We start from the raw sequence: 18,717 nt of genomic DNA, 5'->3' as shown, positions 1-18,717 counted from the left end.
AGAAATCTGGTCAGAATTACAAAGCTATTAAAGTCACTTTTATAAAATAAAAAAAGTTTTGTTTTGAAGATCACATATGGTTTCTTTTTATCTTTCTTGATATGTTGAATCTATATTCATACTGAAAGGGAAAGCAAAATAGACCAAATGGTGCTGCAATAAAGCAAGATTTAACGTCCCAATAAGCTTCCTCTACCCTTACCTTCGGTCCGGGAGGAAGTAGATTTTGACATAGGGGTTCCTTGGTCGTCCGTCATCTCGTGACGGCAGGTCCTTGGCTCCCAGGATGGTGACAATGAGCTGGTGGCCCACTTTATCATACCAGAGTTTAACCTGATCAAAGATCAAGACATCTCTGGAGTCATTGCTTTCTTAATAATGCCTATAATATACACTATATACATGCATGTCTGGTCACTAAGATGTGATGAATGTGAAGAAATTATGTATGAATAAATTTAACACTGTTACTAAACAGAGAAATGGTATAAAAATCCATAATTCAGTCTATATCACCTATAATATATCACTTTTTTTTGGTATAGCACGATACAGGCGCACACAGTTTGATAGATGGTATAGGGTTTTATTGGCATACATGCTATGATTTAAGTATGAACCAGTAACTATACTAAATTCTAAATATAATGATTTCAAGTGTTCTTATCATGATATATCGCTTAGTTGCTATTTGTGCTAGGTGCATATATCTGTAATGAGCTTTAATTAGTAAGAAATTTGCTCTAAAATAAACAGATTAACAGGCAAGGGAATGAGCATACAGCAGAAATTGATTTCTCATGCAGTAGACAAACACAGAGAGGTCAGGCAAGAGAGTGGAAAAAAAAAACAAGAAAAAAACATACACACAAATATTTCAATCATATCAAGATTTCGCTCTACAAGCAGGAAGTGGTTTAATCATTTGTAGGAAATAAAAGCCTAATCAGAGGAGCACATGAAGCCATAAATGAAGGGAATTTCACCAAATTAACTACTGCACCACTATTATGATATTATTAAAACATATTCAAAGTGAAGAGACAGTTCATTTTTGACAGAGTCTGAACAAAATTATAGTCTATATGTGACACTATGAATTGACTAAATAGATTGGTTGTGTTTTTATGCTGAACACTCAGGGTGCACAGCTTATGCTTAAGAAAGAAAAAGGCAAATATAATTCATAGTGATGGAGGCCGGTGTAGTTATGTCAGGTATAACGACGCAGCTAGAGTATGCTAATTGGCCCCAAAGGCCCCAAATGTGCATTCCTTTGTTGCATTTTCTTGGTTTTATCATCTGTTCTGCAATTTCTTGGCTTGGCTCATATAAACACACTTTTCCCACAGCACTGCTGAATTCTTGATCATGTTTGGTCAGAAGATGTTGATGGATGTTCTATAACAGTGCCAGCTATTTCAAATCACAGTAGTAATAATAATAATAATAATAATAATAATAATAACAATAATGTAATTCTTGATGTTGATATGGTGAATTTTATCTGTAAGGAAATGGTTATTTTACATTTTTGAAAAGAGTGTCAAGTGTCAGAGCTTTGTAACAGAGGTTTTCCACTATGGGAAAGGCTTCAAGAGAGCAGGATTTATTGTTTCTCACTTCCTTGTTCGTCTTATTCTCCTTGCTTCTCACAGTTACCCCCAAGTTCTCAGGGTTCCCCTAGTTTCCCCTTAGTTTTCCTCCATCCATCCATCCATCCATCCATCCATCCATACCGCTTATCCTATACAGGGTTGCAGGGAAGCCTGGAGCCTATCCCAGGGAACTGGCAGGGGACCCCATGCACAGGATGCCAACCCATCACAGGACACAATTTCACATACATTCACACACTACGGACAATCTGGAAATGCCAATCAGCCTACAGCGCATGTCTTTGGACTGGGGGATTAATGAGGAGTACCCGGGGGAAACCCCTGAAGCACAGGGAGAACACACAAACTCTGTGCACACAGGGTGGAGGCAGGATTCGAGCCCTGAAGGTGTGAGGTGAACGTGCTAAGCACTAAGCCACAATGCCCCCTCCTATATTTCTTAACACTCCTAATTTTTCTTGGATTCCCAAGTTTCTAAACAATTTTATCCAACTTTCTGCCTTTGCACAATTGCATTTTTTTTTTTGCACAGTTGTCTATTAGTTGCTACGAATCTAAAACAATATGTTTTAAGAATCCTCGTTTAAGCATCCCTGTTTAACGTTAATACAGCATAATTTGCTAGAAAAATGTGCCGTGGGATGTAGCTCTGTGCTCTGACCAGAATGTTGTAAGCTCAAATCTGAGAAGTATCAGAGAGCCACTGTGCAGTTCTATCAACTGCTCACGTCGAACTCTTGGATTGGATTCAGCATCACTTCTTAAATCAACTTGGATAAAAGCCATTTACAGTGGGGGGAAATAAGTATTGAGTGCGTCAACATTTTTTTTCAGTAAATATATTTATAGTGAGGCTATTCACAGGAAATTTTCACCAGACATCAGTATTAACTCAAGAAATCCATAAATATAAAGAATTCACAATATTAAAATCCATAAATAAAGTTATGTGTAATAAAGCGAAATGACACGGGAGAAAAGTATTGAACACGCTAAGAAAAAGCAATTCTCCAATGCGAGGTAAGGCAATGAACCAGCTGAAATCCTTAAGTAATTATACCTCCTATCTGTGCAAATTAATATCAGTTGGGTTAGTAAATTCATGGTCTATAAAAAGGCTTTTTGTTACCAAGGAGTCACACAAGAAACATGTTTCAAAACGTGTCAAAAAAATGTTGACACGTTCAATACTTATTTCCCCCACTGTAGATTGTGGTCTAAAAGAGAGATTAAAAAAAATAATGATATAATAATTATATTATTGACAATAATTGGAGTGAAAAGTAGAATCTTTGAAATATTTACATGAATTTCAGAGTTTCTTCATATTTGATACGTCCCCTTTTTGCTTTAATGACAGTGTGCACTCGAGCTGGCACGGGCTCCACAAGTTTGTGCAGAATCTTATGATCCATTTTTTAGACCAAATCCATCAGTGTCGTCTGAACACGTGCTTCGATTGAAGAGATTAGGCGTGACAAAAATCTGACCTTTTGTACCAAGCAGTTAACATGGTCAACATCACACATTCGATAACATTTAAAGAGCCACCTATAAATAGTGTAGAATCTTGAATATTAAATATTCAAGATATCGAACATTTACTTTTTTTTTTTCTTTTTTTTTTTAAATATTCCAAAATTCTAAAACCTTCTGTAAATTTCCAGGTTTAAATGGAAAGAACAAAATCCCAGATTTTCAATGTGGTCTCAGACTTTTGGACCCCAATGCAAATACATGGTTAAGAAGTGTACTGTTTGCATCTGATCTAATTCTAGTGGTACTGTAATGTTACTTTTTGTATTATTATTTTAACCTCTAACTTCAAAATCAACTAATTAACCACTTAAAAATAAAGTAGTTGAAGAGGAGAGGTGCTGAATAAGACAGGAAATTACAGGACACGGAAAGAACGAATTCAATTTGTTTCCTTGTAAACCGCACTACATTTCGAGTCACAATCTTTCATTTCATAATGGAAGATACGAAATTACTCAAAATATTATTTCTCTTTTATTCCACAGCACGGCTGAATTCTCAAATCACAGGCGTTGATACCTTTTCTATAACAGCACAGCCCTAACAGTTAGTTCCAGCTGTGACGTGAACAATAGGTTAATATTAATCCGTTGTTATGTATTATTACAAAGACAAAGTATAATGGTTGATATGGTGAAGTTTTCTGCGAGGTGATGTTGATTTAATATTTATGGAAGGAGTCTCCAGTGCCAGTTCTTTGTAACAGGTAACAACTTGCATTGTTTTGTATTCGAGAGTGAGAAAAAAGCGAAGCCGGTGATCAAACGACGTTAAATGTAACTAAAAGCACGACATGGCGTTCATTAATAATCTCTAAACTGTAATTGCTGTGATATAAGAGCAATAAAAAAACAGGCTGTGTCGTTATAAGAAAGTATGGCGTGGATTATTTTCCTATAATCGCACAGCCTGAAGTGTGTTACTCCTTACACATTGGTGGAATATGATGAGTAATTATGGAATCTTAGGCAATAATTGTCTCTTAAAATACTTCTCCTTTTTCCATTTTGATCATGCAAATCATTCAAAGTTTCTTGCAAACTCATTCCAAGATAAAAAACAGGGTAGAAAGGAAATAAAAGTAATACTAAAATTACACAAGCAAAAGGAAATAAACAGAGAACGCAGCCATTTCCTTGCTGTGCTTTTAGTAGAAGCGGGAGGTATATAAGGGGATAAGGGGCACAGGGATGAGTGTCTTTGTGGAATATAGTGTGAATTACCTGAACCCTAGGGTTAAAAGGCTCTATTCTCCTACTAAGGCTTTGGCTCTGGGTAAGCAAAGTTAATGACAAGAACAAAACAAAGGAACAATGCAATGAAACTAAACCCAGAATGACAGCACCAGTGTTAGAGGAGCTCAGGGAGAGATTCAGTCTAAACACTGCAGGTTACTGCGCAATTTCTCTTTCTTTTTTTTTTCTTTCTTTTTTTTTAAGAGAAAGTTCAGGCTGAAGTTGTAGAAAATTACCATAGACAATCAGCCGGAACATCTTCTGAATGCGAATAATTAGCTTCTCATTTACTTTCTTTCATCCGAGTCATTTTCATTTAGTCGATTCTTTCCCATAAAGAATCCTTTGTGTAAATGTTAGGTTGCGAAATGCTAAATATAGTTCCCATGCCTTGTCTTTCGACCGCTTATTCACAACAAATTATGATCATCTCAGATCCTGGTGTTTGGTATCTCATTAAAATACAAATAAATAAATAAATAAATAAATAAATAAATAAAGAAGCCTGATTTTTTCTTTGGTTGAATTTGTCACATGGATCATCCTAGGACTGGCGAGAATTCAGAAGTCTGAGCTTCTATTTAAACTAAATCTCCACCCGAGCGAACAACACACACATAAAAACACACCAGATTGTGTTACTCAATGCATACACACATATCCACATCTCAGAGAGTTAAAGACAATGAAGAGTTTGAGAAGATGTACCAGAAGGTTAAATATTATGTGGAAGTTGATCATAAACAACCTGTTTTGTAACTTTTATTCAGAAAGGAACAGTACTAAAATGATTACTCCAACATGAAATGATTAACGCTCGCCTATCTATTGGATAGTAGAAATCGTTTTTAAAAATCAGCCTTTTCAAAGTTTCGTTCATTTCCACCTGAAATATAGCCGAGTGCAAAAGTTTGCACCCTCATGTTTTTTCCTAATGAACAACAGAAAAATATACCTTTATTTCCATCGATCCATTATTCCTTACCGCTTATCCTACACAGGTTTGCTAGGGGAGCCTGGAACTCGGGGCACAAGGTGGGGGACACCCTGGACAGGGTGCCAACCCATCGCAGGGCACAATCGCACACACTACAGACAATTTAGTGATACCAATCAACCTACAAGACATGTCTTTGGACTGGGGGAGAAAACCGGAGTACCCAGAGGAAACCACTGAAGCACATGGGAGAGTATGCAAGCTCCACGCACACAGGGAAGAGGTGGGAATTGAACCCCCAACCCCGCAGATGCGAGGTAAACATTATAACCACTAAGCCGCCACGCCCCCTACCTCTATTCTATTCTACTTTATTATTATTTTTTACACAAGTACAACATGTTACCAAATATGTGGGTGTGTTTTATCACGAAACCACAATTAATAATTTTTTTCTCGAGCCTCTTAATCTCCAGACCTGATTTGACTTGTAGTAATGAAGGAGCCGTGAATGAAACCTAACACACTAAATATTTAACTGATATAAATTACGATAATTCCTTTTCCTTAATTTCTCATAAGGGTGTGCAAACGTTTGCACTTGATTGTCCTAAAACGATCAGTGTCTATTTTAATCCGCATCACATTCCCTTTATCTCTGTACGTCTTCTGTGTATTTGTAGAAATAGTGTTTAAATTGCTAATAATTAAGTTATAGAGTGTTCATATTGTGAACACTCTATTTATAAGAATAGAGTTTTATAATAGAATTATGATAAAATAGAATTATGATAGAATTTAGAGTCGTACTGCGGCAAATTCAGCAAATAATAGCAAACAAAACACGAGGTTTAATTAATTATCCGGAATGCCATTCTTTAAACCGTACATCGGTGAGTCTTCTGCTTTTAGAATGTGCTACAGCTAGACAATTAGAGCTCAGTGAGTGAGTGTAACGTGATCAGGTCTGGTGTTTTCGCCTTTGGGTGAGCTCCAGCTCTGTGGCCGAGCGCGAGCACCGTGGAGCCGTTCCAGAACTTTATCTGTGTTTGAGTCGCCTTTGTTCGCCTTCAGAGTGTTTGCCAACAATGGCTAAGTACTTAACATGCTTGTTCTGTTCACTACCTACCAATGGATGTCCCGCTGATCCAGGCCATCTCTGCTGAATTTTAAAGCAATACAATCTGATTTACAAACAACAAATAAAGAAGTTCCATCTACATCTATGAGGCTTGAGTTTCCCAAAAGCTTCCAAGCTCAAAGAACACTCTTAAATGGTAGAACGAGAACGATGTTAAAAAGTGCAATGCTTTTGAGAATCTCTCTAACAGGAAGTTGTTGTTTTTTAATTTTTTTTTTACATGCATTGAGTTCATTAGAGAATCTCAGTTCATGTTGGAAATAGTCATTTTTAGGACTGCCGAAAAAATGCGACCCTTTAAATGGCATTATATTTCTCTTAGTTAAGGTAGCTACTGAATAAAATGAAAAATTGTATCGTAACACGAAGGGTGGAACGGGTAACAACATAAGGATGGCTATGAAGACTATCTGTTTTGGTGGAGCAGGATCTAAAACAAATCTCCTCTAGTGCTTTTTTATTTCTTTTTTTCCCCGCTAAATATCTCATTATACCGCAGTGCTGCTGAATTCTCAACTCTGATTGGTTAGAAGGTGTTGATTCATTGTCTATAACAGCAGCTCACAGCTGTAATTCAAATCTCACGTTCACATCGTAGTGCTCATTCTAATACGTCCTAATTTCTATAGAAAAACCTAATCTCAGAGACAGAGACAGATTAGACAGATTAGAAGAGAGAGAGAAAATACTATTGAGTGAATGACTGTTTAAAGCTGCTATAATGTAAGTAAAAACAGTAACTGACACATTTTTGCATATGTTCCTCAACATTACATATAACTAGAAATGGATATAAAGTCATTTGTTGTGATATAAGAGGAATAAAATACTTCTCGTTGATTATTTTCCGGTGACAGCACGTCCTAAGGCTCTTTATTCCTTACCTACAATGTCTTATTGATTTCTATATTCTGTATCTCTACACGATCCTGATATCCATGCAAAGATTAATTCCCCAAGCAAAATCAATAAATTGATATTTTCAGCCCTATAAATGTCTGTCAGCATTCAAGTCAAGTGGACCTACTGTTAGTGTAAGAAATACGGGTTTTATATTAAAGATGGCAGTTAAAATAACAGCCACCATACCAGTCTTTCCCTCTGAGAAACCGAGTGATGCATTGTGGGAACTCACAGAGAGCTGTCCGGATAAGTACTGCGGTGCGTCTCGCAGCATGCCGGGGCTCATGGGAGATGTGATGGATATGGATGGCCGGTCCATCTTCTGCGACTCAAATGAGCTGGAACCTTCGGGTGGAATTTAATAAAGGCAGAAGGGACCAAGGGAAAGAAGACAGAGAAAGCGATAAAGGTGTAAGAAAGAGATGTGATATGATATTCAGAAGATCAGGAGTTATTCAGAAGTGCACTGCTCGCGTTCGGCCACACGGTGGCTACTCACTCGACTCCAGTTGTGTGTGTGTGCTGTCTGGTATCCTGGGGATATCTCTGCATTGAGAGCGAGAGAGCGAGAGAGAGAGAGAGAGAGAGAGAGAGACCTTTTAATGAGCTTTTAATGGCCCTAAGCATCACATTAGTCTCTATTAGAGTCTGGACCAATACGCTACTCTGAAATCAGTTTAATTTGTTCTCAAATATCGTCTGCACCCTGGAAAATTTGGAAAGAAGGAGCTGATCCTACATCAGCACTTTGTTTTTTTTTGGGGGGGGGGGGCAGGGTTCGGCTTTTACTAGCACAAAGCAAGGTGAAGGTTTCCAAACTACTGCTGCTTTCGGAGGTTAAATGCATGAGCAGGACTTTGGGGAAATATTCTCTGATAGGGCAAAACGCAAATAAAATAAGGCAATAAAGATGGCTTTTTTCAAGCACAAAACATCAGCAAAATATCGCTAGAAACTGCTTAGTGAACAACATGAAATTATAGGTGTAAAAAGGGAACGGACTTTATGTTAAGTGTCCTAAAAATAAACGTCTACGATGACCAATAAAAGCATAATGAGTGTGCATGGATGTTAATTCAAGATATTAAGGTTCCCAAGACAACAATATTTACGTCATAGGTCTAGGCTCCTCGGGATAAAATTTTCTTTGTCATACAAATAATATCAATTAACAATTGAATGATCTTTTCTGTTCACTTATAATTAATGTCATACACATAAACAGGGAGTTCTGATCCAAATAAAAATGTTACTACAATAGTTTTAGTGACATCATCAGCGGACATGGCACACGATACTTTTCAGGAATATCACTTTTGACTTAAAATATGAAAGCTTGTCAGATGAAGGTGAAAAGGAAGAAGGGACGCCTATTACACCCGTAGCACCTTTAACCAGAATGGACAAATCAATGTGAGCTAGCTAGCCAGCTAGTCAACATGCTATAAAGTGAGAGTGGCTCGTTTTGGGATCTGTTTCCGCTAGCGGAGCGAAAAATAAACGGAACACTGCGTCCGAAAAGTCAGTTACTCGATATTAATTTCTTGTTTATAGAATAGCAATATCACACTCACAATCGTGCGGTCGTACTGAATATCAGAATAGTTGGGATTAGCTACAGCGACTTACAGCCGTGCCGTTATTCCGTATAATCACACTCTTGCTTGTACAGTACGATATTGCTTAATTCAGCAATGTCATAAATATTGGTTGTTCAGGAAATCTCAATATAAAGTGTTATCCCTTCGCTTTCTCGGCTGTAAAATAATACAAGGTGTCCCAAAAGTCTCCATACATAGGAGAAATGAACACTTTTAAGCAAAATGTCTTCCAAAGGTTTTCATACTTAGTTGAAATTGTATATATATATATATATATATATATATATATATATATATATATATATATATATATATTTTTTTTTTTTTTTTTTTTTCCAGATATCCTTTAAGAATGCCTTGAATGACTAAAGAAGAATGTATTGAAATCATTCTCATGGCTACGATGGACTTTAATGCGCACCTATTATGGTTTTGAAACGTGCCTAATTTTGTTTTAAAGGTCTCATACAATAGTTTTTTGACATGCATCCAAGGTCAAAAAACACTTTCACGTGCTCATAATTTAAACTGCAGCATTACCTTTTTTTCCCCCAGTGTCAAAAACGACTCATTCAATGATCCGTTCTAAAGGATTCGTTCTAAACTCTTCCTTTCAGAGAGCACACTCTGCTCTGATTGGTCAGATGTCCCAGTCTGCTGTGATTGGTCTACCGCTGTCAGCATGTTTCGAAAAGGAAACACCCACTACAATAACGAGTTTCAGCTATGTCCATCTGGACTTTTTGTTACAAACCTACGTAGGTTTGTACAGGAAGTAAGTCTGGAATCACTGACGACTCGTTTCAGCTGTTCAGAACCGGTTCCTTCTTTTGGGAGTCGATAACTCCGTTTGTTGTGCGCTTTGATTTTTGAAACTTTGCAGACTTTTGACATTCACAAAAAGCTCTATAACACACTATATGAAAGGTAATATTTGAAAAACCATAATAGGTGCACTTTAACAGGAAAACACGACACTGCTGCCAAAATCATTAACGAATTCACAAAGACTGGAATTGTTGCGGACCGACCGAGAAGTGGACGTCCACGAACGTCCAGTGACGAAGGCAGAACCGACGTGGTGCTGGCAAACACAGTCCCCTATGTATGGAGACTTTTCGGACACCCTGTACAATCAAATCTCACACTGTCATTGAGGAAACCGTGTGCTGCATTACATTCACATTTATGATCATCATTTATGATCATATACTGTAAGATAGGGATGATAGAGATGGACAGAGCATGGACTTTACCCGATGGGTCGGGACACCACCAGTTCCACCTGAGGCTCTGGCTTGGATTCTAAAATGATATTGTAAACTTCTTTAAATGTGGCTCCTTGTAAGTTTCTCCCGTTCCACTCCAAGACCTGATCGCCTACGGAATAAAAGGAACACACAAAATGATTATTTACAATTTACAATTATTAACACTAAAAACTTAACTCGGAAATATTGACGATTTCAATAAAAATAAACCACATGTCAAAATGTAAAAATGACCCTTCATTTCATATCCAAATACAAAGAAATATTAATTTTATTCAATATTACTCCTGCTAACTGTTTGTAGTGTTGCACATTATTCTAAACACAGCCAATTTATCTTTTCTTTCTCTTTTTTTGAATCAAACTTCTATAGTGATATTCTATAGTGCTAGCCTGAGAGAAATCTGATAGTTACCTGGTCTAAGATGTCCGACAGTGTCTGCTAAACTTCCTTTCCTTACTTTAGTGATGAATGCACAAAGTCTACCAGACTCAGTCATTTTCCCCCCAATCACCTGTCCAAATCACACACACACACACACACACACACAAACAATTTTCTAGTGAATGAAATATGCATTGTAAAAAAAATTTTTTATGAATCTTTCATAAATAAATCTTAAAATGAATACCAATGAATTAAAAGCATGCAATTGCAATATTGTTATTCTTTAGATTTTATTCTTAAAACTAGAATTCACACATTTCATCATTGGAAATTCGAACACATTGAAAACATTTCAACATTTTTGGAATGAAATTTATTTTATACTGTTGTGAAACAAGTGCTTTTATTAAAAAATTGTAAAAAAACAAAAAAAAACAAAACGAAATTAAAATGAATAAATAAATCACACCAGTTAAAAGGCAAAATGGCTTGGGCAAGCACGAAGAGGTTAGGTTTTGCAATCTCTGATTTTTGCACTTCATTATTTTTGATTGGATTCTTTTTACATTGTAAAAAGAAAAACAAAGAAAAAAGAAAAAAACCTTATACACGCCGTCCCTGTTCGACAGCACACTAATCCATAATAAGAATAACTAAACATATAGGGATTTTACGGAAAAATCCTCTATGTGGTTAAAGCACATATATTAAAATGATATAGAATTCTTTACTGAATCATTTAGTGATTTATGATTTTAAAAAATCCTTTGGTTGCATATGTATATTGTTATAATGAAACAGTTGAAGCTGTGCATTTAACAACTAATATATAGTAATCTGCACTAGATTTTTTTCCTTAAAGATTCAATTGCAAGTCCTACAAAAGACCACAACTTGTCAATTTCCTAAGTTTAAATCCTTAACAGGAAATCCATAAATATATCAAACATCGCAAATATACAAATAACATGACTATAGATAAACAGTTAAAGATCCAGGCATTTGTGCCTGGTCTTGCTTTCTTCCTGTGTATCACACAAATGAAATATGTCTTGAAAAGAGATTACAGAGTCTACTGGAGGAAAATTGCTTTACGTAACGTCTAGCTGTGAGCCGTTGGGGATTTTAATCACGTTTCAGTGTGTTAGGTATTTCTGGTATGCTTTATAGGAGGGAAGTCCGTCCAGGAAGTTCGCTCTCTGATCTCTCATCACGTGCCTCCAAAAACTGACTAGGGTGTGCTAGAAGCTCAGACTCTCATGTCTCATCTTAACAACCCATACAGTGTGTAGGTTTTGGTGCAAGACTCACTTTTAACCCCAGAAGAGCTCCCGAGTCACGAGGAACGCTTCCGTCCTTGAGCCGCTTGTTGAGCAAAATGCGGCCGATGAGACGGTCTCCGTCTTTGGACGGTTGCCATGTGACAGGGTGCTACGAGGTCAAAGCCAGAGTAAGAAAAAAAAGTTTAAACCCATGACTTTCAGATCAAGTTAATTTTGACAGGTAGAGAGGAAGGTAAGGGGTGAAGAAGGAGCGTTCGCTTTTAGCATCCAGGTGATCACATAAACTCTATTTTATCAGTCAAAGAAGATCTTGAACCAGAAGAGCTGATGATAAGTTATATGTGTGTGTGTGTGTTTATTTATATGTATATATGTATATATATACTCATAAACATATATATATATATATATATATATATATATATATATATATATATACACACACACACACACATACATATATATATATATACACACATACATATATATAGTGTATATATTAAAATTTATTAAATTAAATTACTTTAAATCAAAATTTATAAACATCTTTTTTTTTAATTACAGAAATGCAAATTTTGTGAGTTTATGTGATCATTGATTAACATGCAAACCCACCTAAAGAGCATCAAGCACAAACCCCACAATTAATATAGCAAACAAAAAGCCACAAATGTGAATAGTTGGGTCCAAAAACAAGGAGACAAAATATCACATCGAGTGAGACGGAGAGCACGACCCCCACCCCAGAACCCAAACAAACAAACAAACAAACAAAATAAGATTAATAATAAGTAGCACCAATGGTAATCGAAAATCTCGATCCTACGTGACAGTGAAAGGGAAAAAAGAAAAACACGTCTGTCCCAAATAAAACCCAGATCTCCCACCCCTTGTGTTCAGCCCATCATGTTGTGCACGTGTTCAGATGTCATGTCTTTACTGCAGTCGGTGGCCAGGTTTTGGGGTGCATCGTGGGCGTGGGCGTGGGTGTGGGTGTAGGGAGTGAGGAAGGCGCACTACAGAGGAACAGGAAAGGTCACCATGTGGCACCAACACACAGGAAATGACAGAAGGTTGGGAGGGCATGCACCTAGAGAGACAAGGTGTTAGCGATGCTCCCGCTACATTCGAGCTCGGGTACGCGAGACTACGACACGATCAGCCAACCAGCTGCAGCTACAAAGCCACAAACCACAAAGCAAGCAAAAGAGTCACCCCCCCCCACCCACCCCCCAAAAAAACAAAAAGTATGACCAAAAAAAATAACGAAATAAAAAGTTAAGTAAATAAACAGAGGAAAGATTTTCCGAAAATGGAAAACGGAGGCTATTCTACAAAGTAAAGCAAACCACCATCACATACGGACGCACACATGAAACCAAAGCAGTAATAAATCAAACAAACAAATAAACAGAAACAAAACAGATGAGAAAGTAAAGGAAAAAGACGAGACGAGCGAAAGAACTCAAATAGAATGAACTCAAGGTTCGAGAGAGAGAGAGAATGCAGGCTGGAACAGGTGCCGGTACCTTCTCGCTATGGCTATGCTCCTCATTTAGCGTTGTGCTACTGCATGTGTCAACGCCCGAGTCTTTAACCTGCGGCTCGCCCCACTCGGCATCCTCTTCCAACGAGTGGCCCCAAAAGCGCACCATTTTCTTTTGGCCCTCTGATAAGATGTGTGCCTGCTCAATAGTTTCTCTTTTTCCCCTTTGACTGTCCCCTACAGGCGAGGGATAAAGAAATGCGGAAAGGAAAAAAGGAAAGAAAAAAAAAAGACATGCAGAGGTGAACATAAATCAACTGAAATCATGATATGACGAGAGAGAGAGAGAGAGCGAGAGAGAGAGACTAGAGAGAGAGAGAGAGAGAGTAAGAGAGCGAGGGAGTGTGTCTGAGCTCCACTTGGCTCACCAGTGACATAGAGGAGGTATCGCTGCTATGCCACGTCGCCTGATCCCACCAGTGGCCATCTATATCTCCTGTGAGTGCCCACACACATACATACACGCACACACGCACACACACACACACACGCACACACACACACACACACACACACCCCAGCGGGCAGCAGCAGAGAGCATAGTGCATGAAGTGAGGAGAAAGAAAAACAGGAAAGAAGAGCACACATGATTCACACATTCACACTTTCAGTCTTTCAACACACACACACATACACACACACACACACACACACACACACATATACACTTTTAACTCTACGTGCATAGGCTTCATCTATAATTAAAGGAATACTCCAGTGATTTTTAACCTAAACCCTAACTACCATGTAACATTCTGTCACGTTTCCCTGTAATAAAAACAAGAACAGAAAACGTGTTTACGTAAAAAATGTTTACTCCAAGCTTATTTGTAACAAAATTTCAAGGGGCAGATGTAGACATTAACACTGGAAAATTCAAGGGGCAGATGTACACAATAAACATTCATGAAAAAATAACTGAAGTTTACGAGGAAGACTACGTTCTCCCTCCTCAGTCGGGGTTGGATAACCCAGGCAACTAAATGCTCCAGTGTGATGCCCAGTCTTGTGTTTTGCTTGCTGGGAAACTAACATTGTAGCTAATGTGCTGTAATAACGTATGGAGAGCTGGCTCGCTAGTTAAGTGTATCGATACAAACTTACGCTCGACTAAAAGTTTGTATGTTTGCGCCATGGATAGGAAAGTCAGCCAACGGAAAGTCGGTTCAGCTACGTGATGCGGAGTAACAGCTTAGCGTCAAACTTTTCTGAACTCCGTCATGCTTGCATGTTCCTGATTCGGAAATGATCGCCTGTTGTCCTGGCACACTAATTAATCCGGCTAGTACAAATCGTTCTGGCGTTGGTGTGCGTTGCTCCACCACGAAGAGCATTAACTGTAAATGTAAAGTCCTGTCAAAAACTCCTGTTTCTGCCTGTGACGATGGAGGACACTCATGTCCTTCTTTTCCTGAACACGTTACACCTACATACCAAATGAATATATATATATATATATATATATATGTCAACATTTTTCATAGTAAATATATTTCCAATGAGGCTATTTACATGAAATTTTCACCAGACATCAGTATTAACTCAAGAAATCCAGAAATATAAAGAATTCACAACATTAAAGTCCATAAATAAAGTTATGTGTAATAAAGTGGATTGACACAGGAAAAAAAGTACCGAACACGCTAAGTGAAATTTATTTAATACTTAGTGGAAAATCCTCTGTTTGTAATGACAGCTTCAAGACGCTTCCTGTGTCATTCCACATAACTTTATTTATGGACTTATTAATGTTGTGAATCCTTTATATTTCCACATTTCTTGAGTTAATACTGATGTCTGGTGAAAATTTCATGTGAATAGCCTCACTGGAAATATATTTACTGAAAATAATGTTGATGCATCCAATACTTATTTCCCCCATATATATTATATATATATTCTAATGTAATCGTGACAAACATTCACACTCACCACCTTCCTGTCTCTCTACAGTTCCCTGATCACATAAGACTTTTATTGTTAGAGTGGGCTTCTGAATTTTCATCATCAGACACATTTTTTAATTGATGCATTTTGACCACTGCCCTTAGAGGAGGTTATTTTATTTTAACATAATACAGTATGTTAAAAAGGAATAAATTCGGCTGCCCTAAAGTGTCCCTACCTGCACTCAATAAGCTAGTTTTTTAAAGTTCATGCTTAATAATTTTGTCTGTTTTTTAGTTTGATCTGGTCTTGTGATATAACACCTCACTGTGAACTCCAGCCAAGAAACTCTGACTCCGAACTCTAACTCTGTTGTTAAATAGATGACATTAAAATACGCTCTGTGATGGGACTCATTAGAATAACCGGGTTCTTGCACTTCATTAGACATGCATCGCGTGATACACTGACAATCACAACAAGATCTAATATGACATTGTAGTATGTCATATGGTTAATAAGGATATGTTATTTCACGGCTTATGTTGCGTTATTATCTCTCTTCCTCCAGCCCTCCTCTTTTATTTTATCTCTGTGGCCTGCTCTTACCCTAAGTCAGAATCAAGATCGTGTCTCGTACTTTTTGACTGATATTGTTGTCTTATTTTTTTCATTTAGTGCTGCCCTTCAAAAGCTACATAAGATATTTACATGTTTCCCAGAAGACCAAAGAATAAGAATTAACACCAATCATCCTGTTCAAAATTTTGGCTGTAAGGCGTATGTAAACTTATGACCTCAACTGTACATACGCTTACTGCTTCCTTCCAAGCTTTATTTTACTTTGTAATGTCTCTATACACATTTAATAATAACCAAGGCTAGCTTCCATTTCTGGAAACAGTAAATGAAAACGAAAGTTGGGAGTGGGGAAGTGAAGAAACATCGGACCACACGTGCCATAGGATTGGTCCAAGGAACCATTCAAGCCAACAATTTGTTTTTGTCACTTTACCTAATTTGCATAGAATTGAGAAAATATAATTTTGTGTGCTTGTCCTCTATCTCCTTTTCTCTACTTCCTCCATCTCTCTCGCACTTCCTGATCTTCTACCTGCTCTCTCTCTTTCTCTCTCTCTCTCCCTCTCTCTCGCCCCCTCTCAGTTGGAGGCTGAAGTGCTGAATCAGGTCAGAGGTTTCTGTCTCCAGGCTCTCCATCACCCTGACAACCCAATAAAAAGCCAGTGTAAACCATTAATTGGATCATTAATTATTGTCGCTGTTTTTATTACCAGCGGCGGGGCGTTGGACGCAAGGCGACGACACGTCGAGCGCATTTATAAACTCAATACAGATACGAGTAAAGATAACGAGACTTCCTGATGGCTGGACTAAAGATAACTTTCCTTTAACAATGGACACAGGCAATATTATATCTTGCAGCAGGGACTAAAATATTAAAGGATAAAGAAATATTTCACCGTAATTTTAGTTTTTTAAATAGTTAAGTTGGTTCTGGATTCCGAAATCCTTAGTCGCTCTGCCTGGGATGTAAAATAATCAGGAGTAAATACATACTGTATGACTGCCTCAAAATTGTATATGTATGTATTATTTCAAACACAAAATTAGAAGCATGTCTGGTGAGCCAGGCTTCAGATTCCAGGACATGAGATTCCTATGTGAAGGACGGGCTGGCATGGTCTGGGTTCCCTTTAATCCGCACAGAACATTAGTAACGTTTCTTGGTATTACAGAATCTATCTAAAAACATGATTAAAGACTTTTAAATTTGACAAAAACATGGTCATTTTTTTATTTGTGACTAGAGCTGTCCTTTTTTTAGCATCATTCCAACTTCCTAGAAATTTACAGCAGTGACTTGGTATTTTTTCCACATAAAAAAATCCTACCTCATTGGCTATGACTACCTAAGAGATCTTACTCAAACAGTCCACAGACTGGACGTTGTCATTAAAGTCACCACTGCAACAACAGCAGAGAAGAAAACTGTGAGCTTCCCCTCCAGTGTACTGACAAGCACTTTGCTGCATATTTATCTCTGTCGCAGGATCTGATTCACTTTGCTCTTGGGTTCTGTCTTATTTTATGTCCTGCCTTGCTTAATCCATGTTGTGATAGTGTTTTTCTATGTTTGTGTGTGGCTATTCATGCTAACAGTTGAACAATGCTTTCACACGTGCCGTTTCTTTCAGTGCATGTTTTACATAGAATTCTATGCTACTGTCCAATCAGGTTGCAAGTTGGGCAAAAAGCAGGAAAAACAAACATGGTGAATAGAGTGTGTTGAAATATATTAGTCGTGTTAGTGAGCAAATACGATATAACCAAAATTATACTGCAGCACGGTTTAATACTTGAATCTGATTGGTCAGAAAGTGTGCATTATTCCTGTATATCAGTTCTGGCTGTAATATGTTAATATTAGACAGGTTAATATTAATGCGCTTGTTCTAATACATGATTGTTTCTATAGTAACAGCTCACACAGGAACTTGTATGGTGGATGCGCCACATGATCTAAGACTAATAATGAACAGATTTTTTTTTTTTAAATGTGTTGTTGTATTAAAAAAAAAATCTATGAACATTATCTATGTGTTGAAGTTTTGTGTTTAATATTTATGAAAGGCGTGTCGAGTGTGAGCGCTTTGTAACAGTCACGGTTCTTTATGACGTTTCCCAGAAAAGATAGGGGAAAGAGTTTGGACTTTCCGGTTCCTCTGTAAAATGACAAACTGTATTTTTTGAGGGAGAGGGGAAAAAGAGAAGCTGGTGAGAGAACGACTGTTTATCGCTGCTATAAAGTAAGTGATAACAACAGGAACTAACTTGTTTCATTGCTCTTCCACAACATTAAATCTAACAATAGACTGTATTATAGATTCTATAGATTATAGAATCGCTGTGATAATGCGCTGTTATATGGGAAAATAATACAGTTCAGGGTCGTGTGGTATCAACCTGAAGCGTATCATTTTCGTATAACAGCACGGTCCGTTGTGTTATTCCTTATATAACAACTTGGCTATTTTGGGTATGCACACTAGTAAAGAATGTGACGTCCCACTTTCCCACTTTAGCCGTGGCTTACAGCATACAGTCAAATTTTCTGCCTCCAGAGCTACAGCGAAGACAAACAACCTCCTCATCGCCAGGCTTAAACCAAAGTCTTTATTTCATCCGCATTTCTGCTAATAATCAATCTAATCTAGGAAGCAATCTAGGTTAGTTAGTTAGTTAGTTGATATCTGCAAGGACTAGTAAGAGCATTGTTATGGTTACACAGCCACTTTTTAAATTTCAGCACAAGAAGTGTTAGATGGACTGGAATAAATAAATAAAT

At 37.5% G+C, this 18,717-nt stretch overlaps 1 protein-coding gene across 14 annotated transcripts in view; it reads right to left on the bottom strand.

The window, feature by feature from the left end:
* rims2a (regulating synaptic membrane exocytosis 2a) overlaps positions 1-18,717 on the bottom strand; it is a 116,349-nt gene that overhangs the window by 90,315 nt on the left and 7,317 nt on the right. For 6 of the 14 annotated variants that reach the window (XM_053611529.1, XM_053611532.1, XM_053611540.1 and 3 more), the window contains exons 1-8: positions 13,447-14,175; positions 11,946-12,065; positions 10,662-10,761; positions 10,232-10,355; positions 7,874-7,920; positions 7,607-7,719; positions 4,382-4,429; positions 203-333 (exon numbers count right to left, since the gene is read on the bottom strand). In XM_053611529.1, coding sequence (XP_053467504.1) covers positions 203-333; positions 4,382-4,429; positions 7,607-7,719; positions 7,874-7,920; positions 10,232-10,355; positions 10,662-10,761; positions 11,946-12,065; positions 13,447-13,713 — 950 coding nt within the window. In that variant the 5' untranslated portion in view covers positions 13,714-14,175. Of the gene's footprint in view, positions 1-202; positions 334-4,381; positions 4,430-7,606; positions 7,720-7,873; positions 7,921-10,231; positions 10,356-10,661; positions 10,762-11,945; positions 12,066-13,446; positions 14,176-18,717 lie in introns of those variants that run through there. The other 8 variants (XM_053611534.1, XM_053611536.1, XM_053611541.1 and 5 more) reach the window with 7 other exon arrangements.

The sequence above is a fragment of the Ictalurus furcatus genome, chromosome 23 (genome assembly GCF_023375685.1).
Source record: "Ictalurus furcatus strain D&B chromosome 23, Billie_1.0, whole genome shotgun sequence".
Classification (NCBI taxonomy): Eukaryota; Metazoa; Chordata; class Actinopteri; order Siluriformes; family Ictaluridae; genus Ictalurus; species Ictalurus furcatus.
The sequence above is the reverse complement of the archived record's forward strand: the minus strand, read 5'-3'. Positions and strand labels throughout refer to the sequence as shown.